This window comes from Aulostomus chinensis, chromosome 24 (assembly GCF_037954235.1).
Source record: "Aulostomus chinensis isolate RoL2024-O1b breed Wild chromosome 24, RoL_Achi_v1.0, whole genome shotgun sequence".
In the NCBI taxonomy this organism is placed as follows: domain Eukaryota; kingdom Metazoa; phylum Chordata; class Actinopteri; order Syngnathiformes; family Aulostomidae; genus Aulostomus; species Aulostomus chinensis.
Genome location: NC_141343.1, coordinates 873,280 through 892,764, shown reverse-complemented (window position 1 = coordinate 892,764; position 19,485 = coordinate 873,280). Strand labels below are relative to the sequence as shown.

At 42.0% G+C, this 19,485-nt stretch overlaps 1 protein-coding gene across 1 annotated transcript in view; it reads left to right on the top strand.

The window, feature by feature from the left end:
• Positions 1–19,485, top strand: part of zanl (zonadhesin, like) — an 81,861-nt gene that overhangs the window by 46,153 nt on the left and 16,223 nt on the right. Inside the window, exons 83-95 of the mRNA XM_086198225.1 lie at positions 164–360; positions 524–662; positions 6,002–6,118; positions 7,341–7,465; positions 8,581–8,726; positions 9,200–9,343; positions 9,569–9,676; positions 12,472–12,641; positions 13,946–14,148; positions 16,504–16,648; positions 16,903–17,150; positions 18,623–18,800; positions 18,965–19,073. Of these exons, the coding sequence (XP_086054351.1) occupies positions 164–360; positions 524–662; positions 6,002–6,118; positions 7,341–7,465; positions 8,581–8,726; positions 9,200–9,343; positions 9,569–9,676; positions 12,472–12,641; positions 13,946–14,148; positions 16,504–16,648; positions 16,903–17,150; positions 18,623–18,800; positions 18,965–19,073 (2,029 nt within the window). The remainder of the gene's footprint in view (positions 1–163; positions 361–523; positions 663–6,001; positions 6,119–7,340; positions 7,466–8,580; positions 8,727–9,199; positions 9,344–9,568; positions 9,677–12,471; positions 12,642–13,945; positions 14,149–16,503; positions 16,649–16,902; positions 17,151–18,622; positions 18,801–18,964; positions 19,074–19,485) is intronic.

The following is a 19,485-nucleotide window of genomic DNA, read 5'->3' as shown; positions in this document are numbered from 1 at the left end:
AGAGCATCAGGAAATTCTATAATGCCTTTAGAGCCCCTAGGAATCACTCTGAGATTTTTGATAAGTGGTCCTGGTCACAAAATTACAAACTTCAGCCTGGGCAAGTCCCAGTGGTAGAAAATGAACTTAAATCACTAACTTTTACCTCCATTCCTCCCCTCAGCTTTGAGCTGCCCCCCAAACAGCCACTATGAGCCTTGTGCAGACCCCTGTCAGGAGACGTGCTCTGGAAAGCCTGCCTCCTGCAGTGGGCCGTGTTCTGAGAGCTGTGTGTGTGATCCTGGATACGTCCTGAGTGCTGGAAAATGTGTTCACAACAGTTTGTGTGGCTGCCAGCATGTCAATGGCCAATACTATGAGGTACAGTGAATTCTTACATGTTCAAGAATTTGTTCGTTTTCTTCACATGCTGATAACTGCTTCACTGATCTTTATTCACTCCCTACAGTTTGAATTTCATAGGCTTTAGGATTTGTGAGACATTTTTGTCCATTAACACTGCAAATGTTTGTACTGTCCTTAGCCTGGAGAGGAGTTTTATGTGGATGACTGCCACCAAAAGTGTAGGTGTGATGCACCCCTTGTGACCTGCAGGGCCTCTGAATGCCCCCCAATGCAGGAGTGCAAACTCCAGGAGGGAGAACTTGGCTGCTATCCTGTTGGTAAGTTCACACCCATATCACTACTAGCCAAGTTGTGTTCAATTTCAGCTTTTACTGGGGGTGCGTTAGCTTAAGTTTAAAGGACACCAGGGTCACCAGTAGATATCCAAGGCCAAGGCCAGGCCAACATTTCCTCTTCTGTTTTCTGGTTATAGTTATATAAGATCCAGTTATTTAAGATCAAATTAGCAACCTCAGATGCTAGAATGGAGTTGTAATTATGAGATAACTTTAATGAATACAGATAATCATCCAATGTTACAATTTAAAGTAAATGGGATTTTAATTTGTATTTCAGCCATTGTGTTCTGCCTCTTTTTTTCTCCACAATCTTGCCTGCATGAACTTCCACCAGGGTCCACGTACAGCCCAGTTGCTAGAAAGCCAAACCCACACTTTTATCAGATGTTTTCAGCACTTAGCTGTCGCTTTACAACATCATAAATAGTTTTTTTTTAGAGTGAATTTTCTTTTGACAAGTTGTGTTATCAACATTTTAATGTCATTGTAGAGCTTATTTCAACATGATACTTGTAAATAGTCTCATCTGCATATAGCAATTTGACCAACGGATCTTATATGTTAAGTTTGAATCATTGATCTGGCTTTGTAACACATCGGCCAAGTCAGCAGAAGGATTTTGAAGTCTATTCTAGATCCTACAGGAAGCCAGTGGAGAGAAGCTTAAGTGGGAGAGATGTGTTTTCTGTTCCTAACTCCTGTCAAAATCCTCGCTGCAGCGTTCTGGACCAGCTGGAGACTCTTTAGAGAGTATTTACGTAGGACATCCTAACAGGAGAGAGTTGCAGTGGTCCAGCCTAGAAGTGACAAATGCATGCACCAGTTTCTCAGCATCACTCTGGGAAAGGATATTCCTAATCTTAGCGATACTTCGCAGATGGAAGAAGGCAGTCCTAGTCACATGATCTATGTGGGAGCTGAAGGAAAGGTCCTGGTCAAAAATGACTCCAAGGTTCCTTGCAGTTGTACTCGGGGTCAGGGTGATACCATCTAGAGTAGTGATCTGATTAGACAGCGTGTCCCTGAGGTGTTTAGGTCCAAACACGGACCTGAATTTTATCTGAATTCAGTAGCAAGAAGTTCGAGGACATCCGGGATTTAATGTTTTTCAGGCAGTCTTGCAGATGAGTAAGCTGGCTTGTGTCATCTGACTCCATTGCCAAGTAGAGTTGCGTATCCAGATCCTAATTGTGCTGGAAGGTATGAAGCAGTAGAAGGTAGCCCTATGTTGGAGATGGCACCTAGTCAGAGTTGGACCCTTAATATGCTGATAACAAAGCAGGAAGGAAGGGATATCTTCATGCACCACCAGCTGATTGGGCGCAGTGGCAGAAACTCATCTCTGACCTGAGCCAACTGGAAGACCTGTCTTTGCAAGGAGTAATTGAGCAAGAATCCACAAAATCTTTAGTAAGATTATCTCTGAGGAGCGCAGAGAAAAGTTAAGTGAAGTCACAAGGAAGGAGCCCACAGCTCCAAGGATAGGCAAGAGAGAAAATGGTCTTCACCTGCAGACAACGTTGCCCATAAGGAGCTGTGGGAAGAGCGAAACCAAAGACTTTCAAAGCTGCAAAAAGGAAGAGGAAGAACAAGATTCTTTTGAGAACCCTTCAATTTGCTGGATAAGAAGCTGCCAGGGACTAGACATTATAGTTACAGCAGATGAGCTGCACCTCTGACCTTCCTTGTCCTCCTGCAACGAAGATGCAGAAGTTGAGGAAGGCATCAAAGAGACAAGGTCAACATCAGTCCCTATGCTTAATTTGCTTTAATGGAATGAATTCATTCCCAAAGAGCAGAAGTCTGCCCTCAATCAAAGGTCCAGAACACACATCAAGCTCTCCATCCCCAAAGTCCATGCTGTCTTTGGACACTTAACAAAACAACCTAAAACCCACTGTCCTCTCTTCACTCCCTGTTTTTAACAAAAACCAGCAACAAATTACAATTGATTCTTGCACCTGTTGAATAGGCCTATTTGTCACGTCCCACTTTTTTACTGTTTAATTATAATTTATTTATTTATGAACTGTTTTTCATTCTGTTATTTACATAACCTTGTATTTACTTTTACCACTCCCCTCCCCCAAAGAGGCTTTGCTCTTTGGTTCAGGCTTTGCTTGTGAATATGAATTTTTTCTTAAATGCGTGCCTGGGTAGATAAAGGTCAAAGAAATTCAGAAGTATTGCCCTGTTGAATATTGAGGGGAAGATTTTCATCTCCATCCGAGCAAGGACAATGATCAATTTTCTCTTGCCAAATGGATACGTTGATGCGAGCTTTATTAACGTGGGAAATCACAATTTATCAATCATTCTTCCCTGATTTGGGGCCAAATCACGCATGAAAAAGACAACAAAGGTTGACTAATCAGTGGTTTGGTTGGAGTACTGCACAAGTTGATAGTCTTTGATCTGGATGTCTAATCAAGTCAAGTCAATTTTTTTTGTATAGCGCCAAATCCCAACAAAAGTCATCTCATGACACTTTACAGGTAGAGCAGGTCCAGTACCACACTCCTTCAATGAATTTACACCCAACAATTCTCCATCAGCAAGCACATCCTGCAACAGTGGTGACTAAAACCTTCCTTTTAACAGGCAGGAATGTCGAACAGATCCAGGGTCAATGGGGACGGCCTTCTGCTTTGACCAGTTGGGGATATGGAGAGTCGGAGGTCAGGGAAGAGACAAAGACAGATAGTGGAGGAAGACAGATAAACAGAAAGAAAGCAAGGGACAGAGATAAAGAGAGAGAGAGAGAGAAAGGGAAGAGACTGATGGATGGATGGAGATGTAAGCAGGTGGAGCTACGGGTGGCCACTTGAGCCTCTTCAGGTCTGTAGCCTCCTCTAGCAGCACCCAGGATCCGGGGTGTGGGGAGCCTGAAGGCTCCAGAGAAGAAGACAAGTTAGTAACATATATGAGTATGATTTATGTAAAACATATACAGGGGGGCAGAGAGGAAAGAGAGGAGGAGAGAGAGAAGCCCAGTGCACCATGGGAGATCCCCCGGCAGTCTAAGCCTTTAGCAGCATATCTAAGGGCCAGCCTAAGCAGCCCAACTATAAGCCTGATCAAAAAGGAAGGTCTTAAGTCTGCTCTTAAAGGTAGAGAGGGTGTCTGCATCCCAGACCAAAACTTGGAGATGGTTCTGCAGGAGGGTAGCTTGGCAGCTGAAGGCTCTGGCTCCATTCTACTTTTAAAAACTCTAGGGACCACCAGTAACCCTGTATCCTGGGAGTGAAGGGTTCTAGCTGGATAATAGGGAACGAGGAGCTCTGTCAAATATGAAGGTGCCTGACTGTTGAGGACTGTATATGTTAGAAGAAGAATTTTAAATTTCAATCTGAATTTGACAGGGAGCCAGTGCAGAGAAGCCAGTACAGGAGAGACATGGTCTCTTCTACCAGTTCTTGTCAACATGTGAGCAGCAGCATTTTGGACCAGCTGGAGAGTCTTTAGGGAGTTACTGGTGCAGCCTGATAGGAGGGAATTGAAGTAATACAGCTTGGACAAAGCATGGACTGCTTTTTCTGCATCTTTTTGAGACAGGATGTGCCTGATCTTCACAATGTTACGTAAATGAAAGAAAGAAGTCCTAGAGATTTGCTTAATATTGGAGTCAAAGGACAGATCCTGGTCAAAGGTAACCCCCAGGTTCTTTATGGTAGTGCGGGGGGCCAGGGTAATGCCATTCAGGGTACCTTCCTCTTTAGATAGGGTGTTTCTAAGGTGTTTTGGGCCCAGCACAATAACTTCAGTTTTGTCAGAGTTTAATAAAAGGAAATTATGGGTTATCCATGTTTTTATTTCCTGTAGACAAGCCACCAGTTTAGTCAGCTGATTTATTTCATGTGGATGCATTGATAAGTACAGCTGTGTATCTTCTGAATAACAAGTGAAAATGAATTGAGTGTTTCCTAATAATGTGACCTAGAGGAAGCAGATAAAGGGTGAAGAGGATTGGTCCAAGCACAGAGCCTTGTGGAACACCATAACTGACTGCAGTGGTTTCCGAGGGTTTATCATTAGTTAGTACAAACTGAGATCGACCTAGTAAATATGACCTGAACCAGTTTAGTGCAGTTCCTTTAATGCCAATGACATGTTCCAGTCTCTGTAGGAGGATATGGTGGTTAATGGTATCAAAAGCTGCACTAAGATCTAATAAGACCAGCACAGAGACCAGTCCCTCATCTGATGCTAGTAGGAGGTCATTGGTAACTTTGACTAGTTCTGTTTCTGTGCTATGATGAACCCTGAAACTCCTCTAATAGGCTGTTGCTGTGGAGAAAGTCACAGAGCTGTTTAGCAACTGCTTTCTCCAGATTTTTTGGAAAGAAAAGGAAGATTTGATGTTGGTCTGTACTTGGCCAAACTTCTGGATCCAGGGCTGATTTTTTTAGAAGGGGTTTAATTACTACTACTTTAAAGGACTGTGGGACGTAACCACATAACAGGGACACATTGATCATATCTGAGAGAGAGTCTCTAACTTGGAGTAAAGAGTCTTTAAGCAGCTTAGTTTGGATGGGGTCTAGAAGACAGGAGAATAAAATTACTGTACTCAGCTCATGAAGGCTAATGGGAGAAAAACTATCAAAGTGTATGTCTGGGCCTACAGCTTTCTGTAAGGTTTCTTGGGTTATAGGTGTCGTGTTGTCAGCTGATGGCAGGAGGAGATGAATTTTCTTTCTAGTAAGTCGAGTAGAAACTTCTCAACAATTACTGGATGACTTCATAAAGAAGTGAAAAACAGCTAGAGGTTCTTGCTCTGGAGGAATATTTAAGGGGGCAACAACCCTATAAAAGCATTAGTGGGAGGAGGTGAGAGATGTCCTCAATACACCATTCTGCTGCGAGATGTACTGGAATAGGGGGAAAACATCGTCAGCTGATCTAATGGCTTCGGCAAATGTGCAAAAGGCTGAAATGCTAAAGAAGGAAATAACAGCTCTTATTATCCCTTAAAATGATTAATTTAAAAAACAAAGAGATTATGTATCGTTTGTGTGTATGGTTTATAAAAACATATATTGCTTTATTGTTGGAACTGGGGTGTTTCAGTGCAAGATTTATGGCACAAATGTCCAAAATTTTAAAGGTTTCCTTTCTTCTCTGGCAGAATAAAAAATTCTGATGTATGTGATGTTGAAAGATGAAAGTCAAGTGTTCTGGACATTTCATAACTGTCTCATGATATAAGAGTCACTTTAAACTTGAGAAAAGCAGTTGTCCATAACCAGTGGATCATAGCTGCTTCAGATGTTGTGGTGTCACGTTCAGATGCTGACTAGGACTCTTGTGCCCTACAGGCTCTCAGGACTGTGTGGTCTCTGGAGACCCTCACTACCACACATTTGACAAGAAGTTCTACAGCTTCATGGGCACATGTACCTACACTCTGGCAAGAACATGCAGGAACAACACAGGTAGGTACAACAGTCCAAATTATGGCTACTACATTTTCAATTCTTGATCAAGCTAGGCAACTGGACTCACCTCTTGTAAGTGAAGACATTTCGCCTCTCATTCAAGAAGCTTCTTCAGTTCTAAAATTTTTGTGGGAAGTATCAGGTAAGGGGGTGGTGGCAAAAACAAGTGTTCATAAGGCCAGAACAATAGGCTCATTAGGTGGTGATGTGAGTCGTTGGCCTCAGTTTCGGGTCGTTGCCCCTCCCGGCCCTCTTAGGAGGGTCGTTCAGGTCACCTGAATGAAGACGTGAAAGCTGGCTGCACCTCCTGGGTGTCTAAGGATGGCATTGTAGGTGGGTGATAGGTGGTGTCTGAGGCCCCCTCCTCTGTTCAAAGATGGAAGTTCTAGTTTGACATGAATGGCTTTTCACCCCTCTTTTAAACCATCTGTCCTCCCTGGCTAGAATGCATACCTTGTGATCGTCAAAGGAGTGCCCCTTCTCATTGAGCTGGAGGTGGACTGCTGAGTCCTGGCCTGTGGTTGTGGCTCTCCTGTGTTGCATCATGCGTTTGTGCAGTTATTGTTTGTCTCCCCTGTACAGGTCAAAGCACTCCTCGTTACACTGGACTGCATAAACAACATTACTCTGTTTATGCCTTGGAACCTTGTCTTTAGGATGGACAAGTTTTTACTGGGCTTAAAGTGCACAGGGATCTGATGTGTGTTAAAGATCCTTCTGAGTTTCTCTGAAACTCCTGCCACATATGGGATGACAACGCTCCTCTTGTTTTGGGCTTCATCTTTCTTATCCTCCCTGGAAGTTTGCATGTTCTCCCTGTGTCTGTGTGGGTTCCCACTGGGTACTTTGGCTTCCTCCCACAGTCCAAAGACATGCAAGATGGGACGAGGCTGATTGGATACTCTATATTGACCATAGGTGTGACTGTGAGTGTAAATGGTCGTCTGTCTCTATGTGTTGGCCCTGCGATGGACTGGCGACCCATCCCGGGTGAACCTCGCCTCTTGCCCAAAAGCCGCTGGGATAGGCTCCACCCCCCTTTTAGGGTCACCCTTAACAGGATAAGTGGTAGAAAATGGATGGATGGAATGTTTAAGTGAGAGCAAGAATGATTTTATTTCATTTTGTCACCAAATGGAACTCACAATCACTATTAGCAGATATTCATTTGAATGCAAAGACTCACATTGTGTTGATGTATGGTGTGTTCCCTGTGCAGGGCCTTGGTTCTCAGTGGAGGGGAAGAATGAAGAGAGGGGTGTGTCAGGTGTTTCTTACCTACGAAAACTCTATGTGACTATTAACGGAGTCACCGTGACCCTGATGAAGGCCAGGAGGACGCTGGTTAGTATATTTACATAACTTAAACTGCAGATCACAATTACAACCTGGATGATGAACAAACACACACACACACACACACACACACACACACACACACACACACACACACACACACCACTTTCTTTATATTCGTATTAATCCTCCGATTTAGTGAAACTCCAGCTCTAAGTCTTTCCCTTTGTCTCTTCAGCTATTTGATCTTTGCATTCAGTTGCTTATCCTTGTTCCTTGAACTTTATCTCTTTTAAATACCATAATCTTCTTCTTCATCCTTCTCTGTACTCATCTCTTTGATCCATCCATGGATTTTCTAGTTGTAGATGCACTGTCATCTCATCCCATGAAAACAGACTGCCAAAACAGAAACAATATACTGGCTTTTTAATCTGTTTCTTAAGATCTTAAGAGCTGATGGATACAACAGAAAACATTACTACATTAACTATAAAATACACTTAAAAGTCCCTAAATCCACTGGCAGTTTTGGAGGGTGTGTTTTATTGTGCCATTGACACCATTTATCATCACATACACGTTTATGAATTAGGTTTGATTACAATTCAGGAGCCCTTAGTGTGTGCCCGTAGTCTGTATATCTTTACAGGTCCAGGTGACAATGTACTCTTGGTTGTCACACTAGGTCTTTGGTGTTGTGGTCAGTGAGCATGTTTGGTCTCTTGAGACCATGGAGGGCTGACTTTCCTCTACCTCCACTTTTTTCTTCCCAATAATGAATATACTTTTTTTCTAGTGACAACTTGTAAAACATATAAACTATTATATATTATGATGTGTAATTAAAATACATAGATGAACTGACTGGATATCAATTATTAACTAATGTTCAATAAGTTAATAAGAGTCAGTACAAGGTTTAAACTCTACTTATGAAAAATAATTATTGATAGAAATAGCTCAATTATGTCAATATGTCAATCTTGGATGTGGACAAAAAGTGCTTGTCCCAAAATAAATCATATAGGAAAAGCTTGTGTTCATATTTGAGGTCATGATGTCATGTTATCGAACAGCTATTTGAAATGTTTGAACAGGTACCATGTATGGTAGTGAGATACTTTGAGATGCAGATGGTGAACGTCTCCTTTATTCTGCAGGTGAATGGACGGCGAGTGGCCCTGCCTCACTCTGCCTCTCCTCTCATCTCTCTCAGTCTTGCTGGTCAGTACATCACCCTGAAGACACCTTTTGGCCTCCATGTGCGCTGGGACGGAAATCATTACGCTCAAATCTCAGTTCCCAGGTTGGTTTGGGTCCAGTCTGTGTTCAAAATGCTTTCATTTGCAACATCTGGACTACCGTTAAAACCTTAATGTGTATTTTTCTGTCCACTCCTCTAAACAAAGCTATGTTATGGAAATATGTTGTGTCTTGGTGATATGGTCCTAAGCAAGTGAAAAAAATCTTAACGGGAAGAAATTGTCGACTTTTGACGACAAAACTGCCTTTCTGTTCCTTCGATGGCATATTACATGAAAAAAGCTTAAGAAGTCATCCTGGTATTTTTGCAATCTGTAGCTCAAAGGTCATGCAAATGTGTATTTTTATTAAATCCTCTACGTTCTATTGATGAAGTGCTGACTGATGCATGAGATGAAGAGATGTCTGCGTCTTTGTAGAATTCCATTAAAGGGCCAAACAGTATTTGGCCTTTTAAATCTTCTTAAGAATTTCTCATCTGTTAATCCCTGATTCTGGTTCCTATTGTCTGTCCAGCTCTTACTATGATCAGATGTGCGGTCTTTGTGGTGACTATGATGGGAGCCCAGACAATGACTTCACCAAACCAGATGGCACTCTGGTAGGAAATGTCAACGATTTCTGCAACAGCTGGCAGACAGAGGAAGATGAGGATGACTCGTGAGTTGATGCGCATTCATTCGAATTTTCTTTTTGAATTCCTTAGAAATTCATACATGTGACCGGCTCACGGATGTTCTTTACAGTCTGTTCTGGTCTTGTTCTATCTGGTTCGATAATGACAAACAAACATGTAATAAAAGCTCAAAAACATAATGGCAATGGCCACTGCTCGACTACTCCTGATAACCAATGAATGAACAGACTCTTGATGTGTTTGATCAGGTGTTCCCCAGGCACCGTGCCTGACCCAGACTGTGACCCCAATCTTGAAGCTGAGGTAGTGAAACCAACAAAATGTGGTAAAATCCAAGATCCTGCTGGACCCTTCAGGTAAGAGTTGTTCACCTGAAAACTACAGATTAGCCCCATAATGAATACAAAAATTACATTCTGAAGGAGTTACATCTAAACGACTGCCTCCACAAAAATATTTTTAATGCAAATAAATGCTTGCTGATTTAGATGTAATAGGCTACATGTAATCCATTGTCAAAAAGGCAAGTACCTGTGTATCCAAAATACCTGGGTGAAATATTTTGTCAATACTTTCTCATCGCTGTGCAATGACTTGCATGAAACCCAAAACTGTGAAATATTCAAGTCCCTCCATGTGCAATCATTCATTGTGAGATTGTTCTGACTTCATAAAAACCTCCTGACATAAGATCTGATCTTATCACAAGTCAAGGTCATCATGTCATTTCACAGATTTAAGTGGCTGTAAAACTGAGCATCATAAACCACTTAAAAAAAAAAACCTACAATTAGACCAGTAAAGTCAAGAAGAGTGACATAAGTAAATGGTTTTATATTGATGGACTTTTTAAGTACCACTGAGACACTTACATGAGAATGATGGAGCCCCTTGTTTCCTCTTCATAAACCTGCCTTTCCATTAACTGAAAGGAGCATAAAACATGCAGAACATCCATCGTAAAGTACCATACTCAATGGATCCTACATTTCCCAAGATGGAACTCAGTGGTGTCCCTTATTAGACCTATTCAACTGGACTGAACAAGTTTTCTGTGCAAAAAGCAGGTTTTGCTTTTAAGGCACCAACAGAGACTCAATTTTCCCTGTTAGCAGCATTACTTTTTAACACATTTGGAACTGCAATAAGGTTCGATTAGCTCCCTGACATAAGCTTTTCTCTGACCATTTCTAAGTGACAAGAGGGACTTAAAATTCAACTCTTGGTTTATTTTTGTCATATTTTGTTGAAGATATTTTGGTTTCAAAGAACATATCAACACCAGGGAGCAGAATAATAAGGCAACTTTCCAAATCTTCAGAAATTTAGAAACGTTAAATGTAAAACCTTTGGACACTGAAATCCATAGTCAGCATGATACCAAGCTGACCACAGCCTCTGCTCATCGTATTATTCACTATATGAACCTGATTTAAAGTATGGCGCAAGCTAGCACTCAATTAATTGCAAGCATTGTTGCTAGTTTCAACCAGCTGCAAATGATGTTTCCACAGCAAGCACCTTTGTCCTCAAATAAACTTGAGCAGGTACTTAAGTATGTCAAAAGGGCATGATCTGCCACAACCATGGTGCATTGCTGTTTTGGGGCACCTGAAAAGTTTGTGCCACAGACCAAGAAGAGGCTGTTCTTTGGTCAGTGGCGTGAATTGTGAAGCGCTATTTAAAGTCAAGTCAAGTCAATTTTATTTGCATAGCGCCAATCTCATGACACTTTACAAGTAAGTAAGTCAACAATTCTCCATGAGCAAGCACATTCTGCAACAGCGGTGATGAAAACCTTCCTTTTAACAAGCGGCAATGTCAGGCTCATTTGGGACGGACATCTGCTTTGACCAGTTGGAGGGAAATAGAACAGGAGAGTAGGGCACAGACAAAGACGGATGGAGAAAGACAAGATGCAGAAGGAAAAAGAGGGGCAGAAATAAAGAGAGAGAGAAAGGGGAAGAGAAAGATGGACAGACAGGGACATGAACAGGTGATTCTATGGGTGGCAGCTTGAGCTTGAGTCTCTAAGCATAGAGAATATCAGGTCATGAGAAGACCATGCCAATAGTTTGGTATAAATTAGTTTTATTTTGATGAGCAAGGGTATTGAGATATGTATTGTGAACTGAGAGAGGATTGGGGAAGGGCTGAACAATGTTTAAATAAACCTGGGGTCAGGGACCAAGGTGGGTGTCATGTCTCCAAGCGTTACTCAGCATCATGGTTCCTGTAATGTGAAGGGACATTTTTAGAAAATGCGGTTTGTACCAGGAATAAAAACCCTCCCAATAGCCTATGTCGAAAAGATGAATTTTACTTGAAATATTTTCAGATTATATTTTACAGACAGTGGCGCTTTTACATTGAATTAGGTGATCAATAGTTATACAGATTTCACAGAACATTTTCTGTAAATCATTCCCTTTCTCACACCCAGATAGTGGTACCTCCTTAAAGATGATCTCATTTATCACAGCTCAGATTAGAATTATAGCTTTTCCTAGAATGTGAATTGCAGCAGTAGACTCTGGACTACAGTAAAACATTGACAGACACGCCTGAGTGTTGCTTGCAGCAAGTGCCTTTCCGGCACTCTCAAATTTATAAATGGACTCATTTTTATACAGTGCCTTTTAGCCTTAGCTGCACTAACACTGTTGCATCATTCACCCATTCACACTCACACACACACACACACACACACACACACACACACACACACACACACACACACACACACACACACACACATCACTTCAGTGCAAGGTACCAATAGAACAAGAGAGCAGGACAGAGATAAAGACAGACTTTATTCATTTATAAAGAAACAAAAAAAATAAAAAGAAAACATGATTTCAATGTTGAGGATTTTATTAGTTTTGGATCGTTTAAGAGGCAGACTCACAGTTCTAGTGTTTATCCCAAACCAAAAATCTAGATTTAGCTCTTGCAAGAAAGGTGTGGAAAATACAAGACAATCTTTGCTATCTCTCAGAGCCCCCGTCATCACTCTCAGGTTGACTGGGTTAAGATGATGTCATGTTTTTCTATCCTTCACATTTTTTACATTGGTTGTTTAACCGAATGTAAAAAGTAAAATCAGCATCATGTAAACTGTCTACCTTGTCCCTCCGAACTGTTCCAGGGAGTGTCTCAGTGTGGTGAATCCCACTCCCTTCTTCCAAAGCTGTGTGTATGACATGTGTCGCTACAATGGCCAGCAGCATGTGCTGTGTGACCAGCTCCAGGCCTACACCGACGCCTGCCAGAGTGCGGGAGCCAAAGTCCACCAGTGGAGGACCCCAGACTTCTGCCGTAATTCTTTATGATTATTCTCACTATTGCACCTGATCAATTAAGCCTATTTGGCAAATTTGTAAAATCTCTTCTTAAATACTTAAAAAAGAATCCCATAAGGTATAATCAAAATATTGGACAGGTGAAGGAATGGCAATGGTCGGTTGATCATTCATTTGGTCTGACATCTCCAAGTTAAGCAATGATATTCAGATTATCTTAATAGAATCTAAAATTATTAACAAATCTTCACAGGAGAGAGGTTGAAATCACAAGGTTTGGGCTTTTTTTCTGTAAAAATTGGATTTATGTTTAGAAATTTAGCATATTTTTAATGGACAACAACAATATTGTAATTAATAAGTGCAAAAATAGTAAGTAACCATTTACTTTTAACCTAGGCTGCATTAATATGGAATCAGGCACATGGGGTCAGTTATTGTTTGCAAAATTAATAAAACATTAACATAATACACTTTTGAATGTTAAGTTACACATGCAGGTCTGTGCTGATGGCAGACTATACATCAGCCTTTCTCCTAATATCTCAGTATGATGTCGGCCCTATAATAACAGTTGTAATTGCAACAAAATGATTTATGGCCACGAGGGGGTTGCCTTATATCTAGTAATATATTCTGTGGCAGAAGACGAAAGAAAGTTCAGATATCATAAACTTTGGAAGGCAGTGGCGTGTCCTATTACCATGACTGTTACCCTCTGCAATCTAAATATATCATCATGCTCTTGTCCACTCTGGTGATGTCCAGCCTAGAATTTCCCTGAATCCATCTGAATGTCACATTACTCTTTTGAGTGACCATTACGGCCTCACAGAACAATTTGATCATATATATATAATTTCACATTATACAATATCATGTTAGTCTGGCTGATGCAATGACAAAGGGGGCTGCAGCTACCATAGCACTCCCCTTCCGGCACCTTTGCCGCTCATAGTTGGTGCAAGTTTCTCAGGTCAAAGGTTGGCTAAGGTTTATGTACAAAAAAAACCTCCAAGTGGTGATGGAATATATCTAGAGTTAGAAGTCACACATTTGAGAAGGTTGCATGAGTGACACTTGGGTTTGGGTGATACTAGGGTGTGGTGTGTGTAAATGTCAGATGTTAAGGGCTGTGTGAAAGGATCACCCCAGAATAGTGGGCTCTGTTTCCTTGTAAAGGAATACGAAGGGTTCTGGGTGTAAGTCCACCCTTCCATCATCCCCTACCAACATGACATTTTTTTCCCCCTGTCCATTCTTGTACCCATCTCTCCCTGACCTTCTTCTCCCTCATCCATCCTCTGTTCCTCCATGTAGCCCTAGCCTGTCCTCCCAACAGCTCTTACTCTCTATGCGCGAGCCCTTGCCCAGAGACGTGTCGGGGCGTGTTCGGACCACCTGGCTGTGAGGACATGTGCGTGGAGGGTTGTGAGTGTAACCCAGGATTCATCCTCAGTAACGACAAGTGTGTGTCACTGAAAGACTGCGGCTGTGTGGACACTGGTGGAAGCTATCACCCTGTAAGTGCTGGCAAGATTCTAGTGACTTGACTTGTGTTCCATTTATCTTTCATGGGGAGTAAGATCAAGCATGAAGCCTGACTCTACAGCCATATTTCACAACATAACCAGACCAAGAATTATGTTCTTCGATGAAATTGTAAATAGAGCAAGGTGTCATAAGCCTAATGTGTACCTGCCATGCTTTGTAAAGCTCTCATTCTCCATATTTCTATTCAGGGACAGGTTGAACCAATGGGTCTTAACTACAAAGATAAGGATATTTGATGTCACTGGGCAGTGCACAGGGCGGCATGGTGGTGCACTGTCACCTCACAGCCAGAAGGCTCGGGCTTCGAGCCCCGGCTTGAGCACAGGGTCTGTCTGTGTGGAGTCTGCACGTTCTCCTTGTGCCTGCATGGGTTCTCTCTGGGTACTCCGGCTTCCTCCCACAGTCCAAAGACATGCAAGAGGCGATACTCTAAATTGGCTGTGAGAGCAAATGGTGGTCGGTCTCTATGTGCTGGCCCTGTGGTAGACTGGCGACCCGTCTAGGGTGAACCACGCCTCTCGCCCAAAGGCAGCTGGGATAAGAATCAAAATACTTCATTAATCCCACACTGGGGAAATTTAGGCAGTTTCAGCAGCATTCAGAGGGAAGAAGAAAGGATGATATAGATTAAGAGAAAGAAAAATATTTCTGAAATAAGAAACAAACCAAACTAAAATAAATATATATTAATATTTCTATTGGACAATTTACAGAAAAATATTTACATCAAGTATGAAAAATAGGAATATGTGATTGCACCAATAATTGCACATTGCTGAAAAAACAGACACGTGAATGTGAATGTTCACAGTGTGCAGTTGTACAGCCTGATGTGTTGGTGGTGATGGAGGGAGGTGTTGTTTAAGATGGATGCCATCTTGGCTAACATCTGTCTGTCCGCCACCTCCTGGATGGAGTCCCGTGAACAGCCTTGGACAGAGCTGGCTCTCTAACCAGTTTGTCCAGTCTCTTTCCTGTCCCGGTCTGTAACTCGACTACCCCAGCAAACGATGGCAAAGCACACTGCAGAGGCGATCACAGTGTCATAAGAAGTCCGGAGTAGGGCCCTGCTGACCTCGAAGGACCTTGGCCTCAGCAGGTGGAGGCGACTCTGGCCCTTCTTGTAGAGGGCATTGGTATTGTCAGTCCAGTCCAATGTATTGTTCATGCGAACACCCAGGTGTTTGATTGATTGCACTATCTCATTGTCTGAGGCCCTGGATGTTCACAGCTGTGTGTGCGGGAGGTTTCCTACAGAAATCAATCACAAACCCCTTGGTCTTGTTGGTGTTCAGCAGCAGGTGGTTCTGCTCACACCAGTCCACAAAGTCCGTGATGACCCCTCTGTACTCCTGCTCATCCCCCACTGATACGCAGCCAACGATGGCTGAGTCATCAGAGAACTACTACAGGGAAAAACGGCTCCAAGATAGGATAGGCTCCAGCCCCACCGTGACCCTTAACAGCATAAGCGGTAGATATTGGAAATAGATGGAGGGCACCACACACACATCCTTTATGCTCCAGACTTAGTGCCTGCATGTGATTCTCCACAATATTTCCGCATATTGTCAGCTGTTATAACTGCATTAATTCGTACAGTATGTCACACTTAGAGCATCAAGCTTGGTTGACTCAGTTTAAGATCCCTCCTGGTTCAACGAGGCCCTGTAAGCAACTGCCACATGAACTCTATGTGAACTTTAGAAATACCTCAAATAAAAGAATGCAAATAAATCATGTTTCCATTAGCTGGCTTGGAGCAAATAAACAAGGCTACATAATGTTTGTCAGACGATAGCAGTAAAGGCAACGTTACTCATGGCTGCAACTGAGCAGAAGAGGAGTTATTTTGGTGATGTACAACCACCTGTCAGTGGGTTAAAGATTCACTAAATCAGCTCTTTCAGTGAAGGAGTTTCCATCTCCCAGTGTGTGCATTTTCTCATCTTTAAAAGAGGGGAAAAAAACAACTCCATTGAGCATAATAATAATAATCACATGCCAAAATGCAAAACGAAAGAATTGTTCTGTCTTTGTCTAAGATGATCAAATCTGCATCAAAATATGTGAATGGAAACACAGCTTCTGTAGGCATTGCTCAGATCAGAGCACGCTAAACAATGAAACAAAAATATCAAAAAGAAAACATTTCATCAACTTTCCTCGAATACTAATGCAGTAAGGTTGTTGTTGTTGGGTTTTGCAGATGCTTGTTCGGAGAGCATCATCATTCTCAAACTCGTTTTGTGTGTGTGTGTGTGTGTGTGTGTGTGTGTGTGTGTGTGTGTGTGTGTGTGTGTGTGTGTGTGTGTGTTTGTCAGGTCGGGGATGACTGGTACTTGGAGGGTTGTGAGCAGAGGTGTGTGTGTCAAGCTGGCGGTTTGATCCAATGTCACAACAGCAGCTGTAAACCCTCCACTGAGAGCTGCCAGTTACATGAAGGAGAGTATGAATGTCGCCCTCTAGGTATGTTACAACACACACACTCACACATACAGTGTGTGTGTGTGTATATATATATATATATATATATATATATATATATATATATATATATATATATATATATATATATGCTGACATATGAAATAATGCATGAATTTGTGTGTAACAGTAATAAAAAACAAATATATTTTAAAGGTTTGAAGCCAGAGAAAGAAAATGATACCTAGCATAACATAATGATAAATGTTAACCCCTCCTCCTTCTTTCCACCACAGGAAATGCTATCTGCTCCGTATCTGGTGATCCCCACTACACCACCTTTGACAAACGCACCCACCATTATATGGGAGCCTGCTCCTATACCCTGACAAAACTGTGCAACATCTCCTCTGGCTTGCCATACTTCACCGTGGAAACCCAGAATGAGCACAGAGGAAGCAACAGGAAGGTTTCCTATGTCAGGGCTGTCATGATCACTGTGGATGGTGTGACCTTCATCCTCGGCAAAGGACGCACAGTCCAGGTGTGTTACCTCAGAAAGAATGTCCGGTACTTTATGTGTTTGTATTGTTTCTTTGGCAGCTTCAAACTATGAAGACTGACATGGAGGGAAATTTGCCACTTTGGCTGTCAGACATGAATTTAATATGGTTCATCCTGTATCAGGTGGCTTAAATGTCCTTTGTATTGGTTCTGGTTGACATTTCCTAAAGTCAAAACAGAGTGTTGTAGCTGCCTCAAGCAAGGAACCTAGGATGAAAGTTCATCTACATGCGAATGTCTCAAACACCTCATTAGGATAGCAGTTCTGTATGGGTGAAGATTGCTTTGAAACCTTTCATTCAAAAAAAACCTTTAGCCAAAAAGTCTTTTGGAATTCAAGTAAAGAAGTTAAATAAATGAAAGACCAGAACAAGCGGATGGATGGATTTTGTTCTTTCTGGTGCTATTTGGTTCTTTTTAACCAATAAACCACTTCATAAGGTTCAGGAAAACTGTGTGGTTTTGGATAAAGCAGAGCCAAATATTAGAAAGAACTTCTGGAAGAAAGGCTTCAGAAAAGACAGACAGAAAGACACTACAGTGTTAATTTCTCTATCAACTTTAAAAATGTCTGCATACAAATTCAATTTTCTTCAGTTGGGTCCATGATACTGGCTTGACTTTTTTGTTTAGAAATATTATCTTTAGAGATTGAGCAGTGTCAGCAAATCACAGTAAAATAATTCCTCAATAACGAGCCCATGTTACATGGTCTATTTCGAGTGCTATTGCGATATTACATAAAGGACAATAATTAATAAAGGAAGCCTAGTTATCAAATAATTGCACCAGGTTGTTCCTTCATCGTCGATGATGGATATGCAAGTGCTGATGATTATTGTAGTCCCCACCTGACTCTGTTCTGCTCTGCTGTCGAAGATGATGCTACACTTTTTTGATTGAAATACCAATAATTGGAGGTGGCATGGTTGTGCAGAGGTTAGCATTGTTGCCTCACAGCGAGAAGGTTCCGGGTTCGAGTCCCGGCTCAGGCACAGGGTCTTTCTGTGTGGAGTCTCCATGTTCTCCCCATGCTTGCATGGGTTCTCTCTGGTACTCCGGCTTCTTCCCGCCGTCCTAAGACATGCAATTTGGGGACGAGGCTGATTGATACTCTAAATTGACCGTAGGTATGAATGTGAGTGTGAATGGTTGTTTGTCTCTGTATGTTGGCCCTGTGATGGACTGGTGACCTGTCCAGGGTGAACCCCGCCTCTCGCCTGTAGATGCTGGGATAGGCTCCAGCCCCCCCACGACCCTTAATAGGAATAAGTGGAAGAAAATGGATGGATGGATGGACCAATAATTGGAAACGTCATACTTATGTAAAAATATTGAGACACTGTTGTCATCGTGATACCTCAAAATTGACATATACCATTACATTCCTACTGTCTAATCCTCCCTTCTTCACACCCCATGATCTTATCAAATATGTCCTCTGTCCTGCAGGTCAATGGGACAGCAGTTGTCCCACCAGTCACCTCCATCGATGGAGTAAAGATCTACTTGAGTGGCAAGTTTATTGTCCTGGAGACATCCTTCGGCCTGAGGGTGCGTTTTGATGGTAACCACCATGCTGACACCACTGTGCCAAAGTCCTACAGCGGCCATCTTTGTGGAATGTGTGGTACGTACAAGCAAATCAGCATTAATAGCAGAACAGGTTTTCTACAATCAACATTTTGTGTTTTTCTTTATGATTAGGATATCAAAACTACCAGGCCAAGTAAACATCTGTCTTTTTCCCCCAGATAGATGTTTGTTGAAAATTAATGTTTGTTGTTGCGGCAGGGAATCTCAACGGAAATCCCAAAGATGACAACCTGAAACCAGACAATACACCTGCTGCTAACACTAATGATCTGGGAGACAGCTGGCAGGTTCCTGACTCACGGCCTGAGTAAGTAACACACTCTCAAACTGAGTTCACTTTCCAGTTACAATCAGAACATACATAAATCACATGCCACTAATCTCCAATTCACAAAACTACCACTTCAGATAAAAATTATGGCATAATTTCAGGATAATGTCCAGTTTTCCATACTCTCCACTTTAATACTGTTATCCGATGACCTAAGGAGGGGGTTGATTGATTTGGTTTGTCTGGCAGGAAGATTATGCCACACACACAAAAAAGCTAATTTTTTACTGAAGCCAGGGAAGAGCTTGTTAGATTTGGGGGGCAGATCTATGTCACATTGATGTCACTTTGTTTTTGGATTTATAGTTTCTCTATAAATCTACTTTGTGGCTTTTTCATCCTAAAGTTTTTATCAGTAGGAATCGGTGCAGTTTACAAAATTAACTGG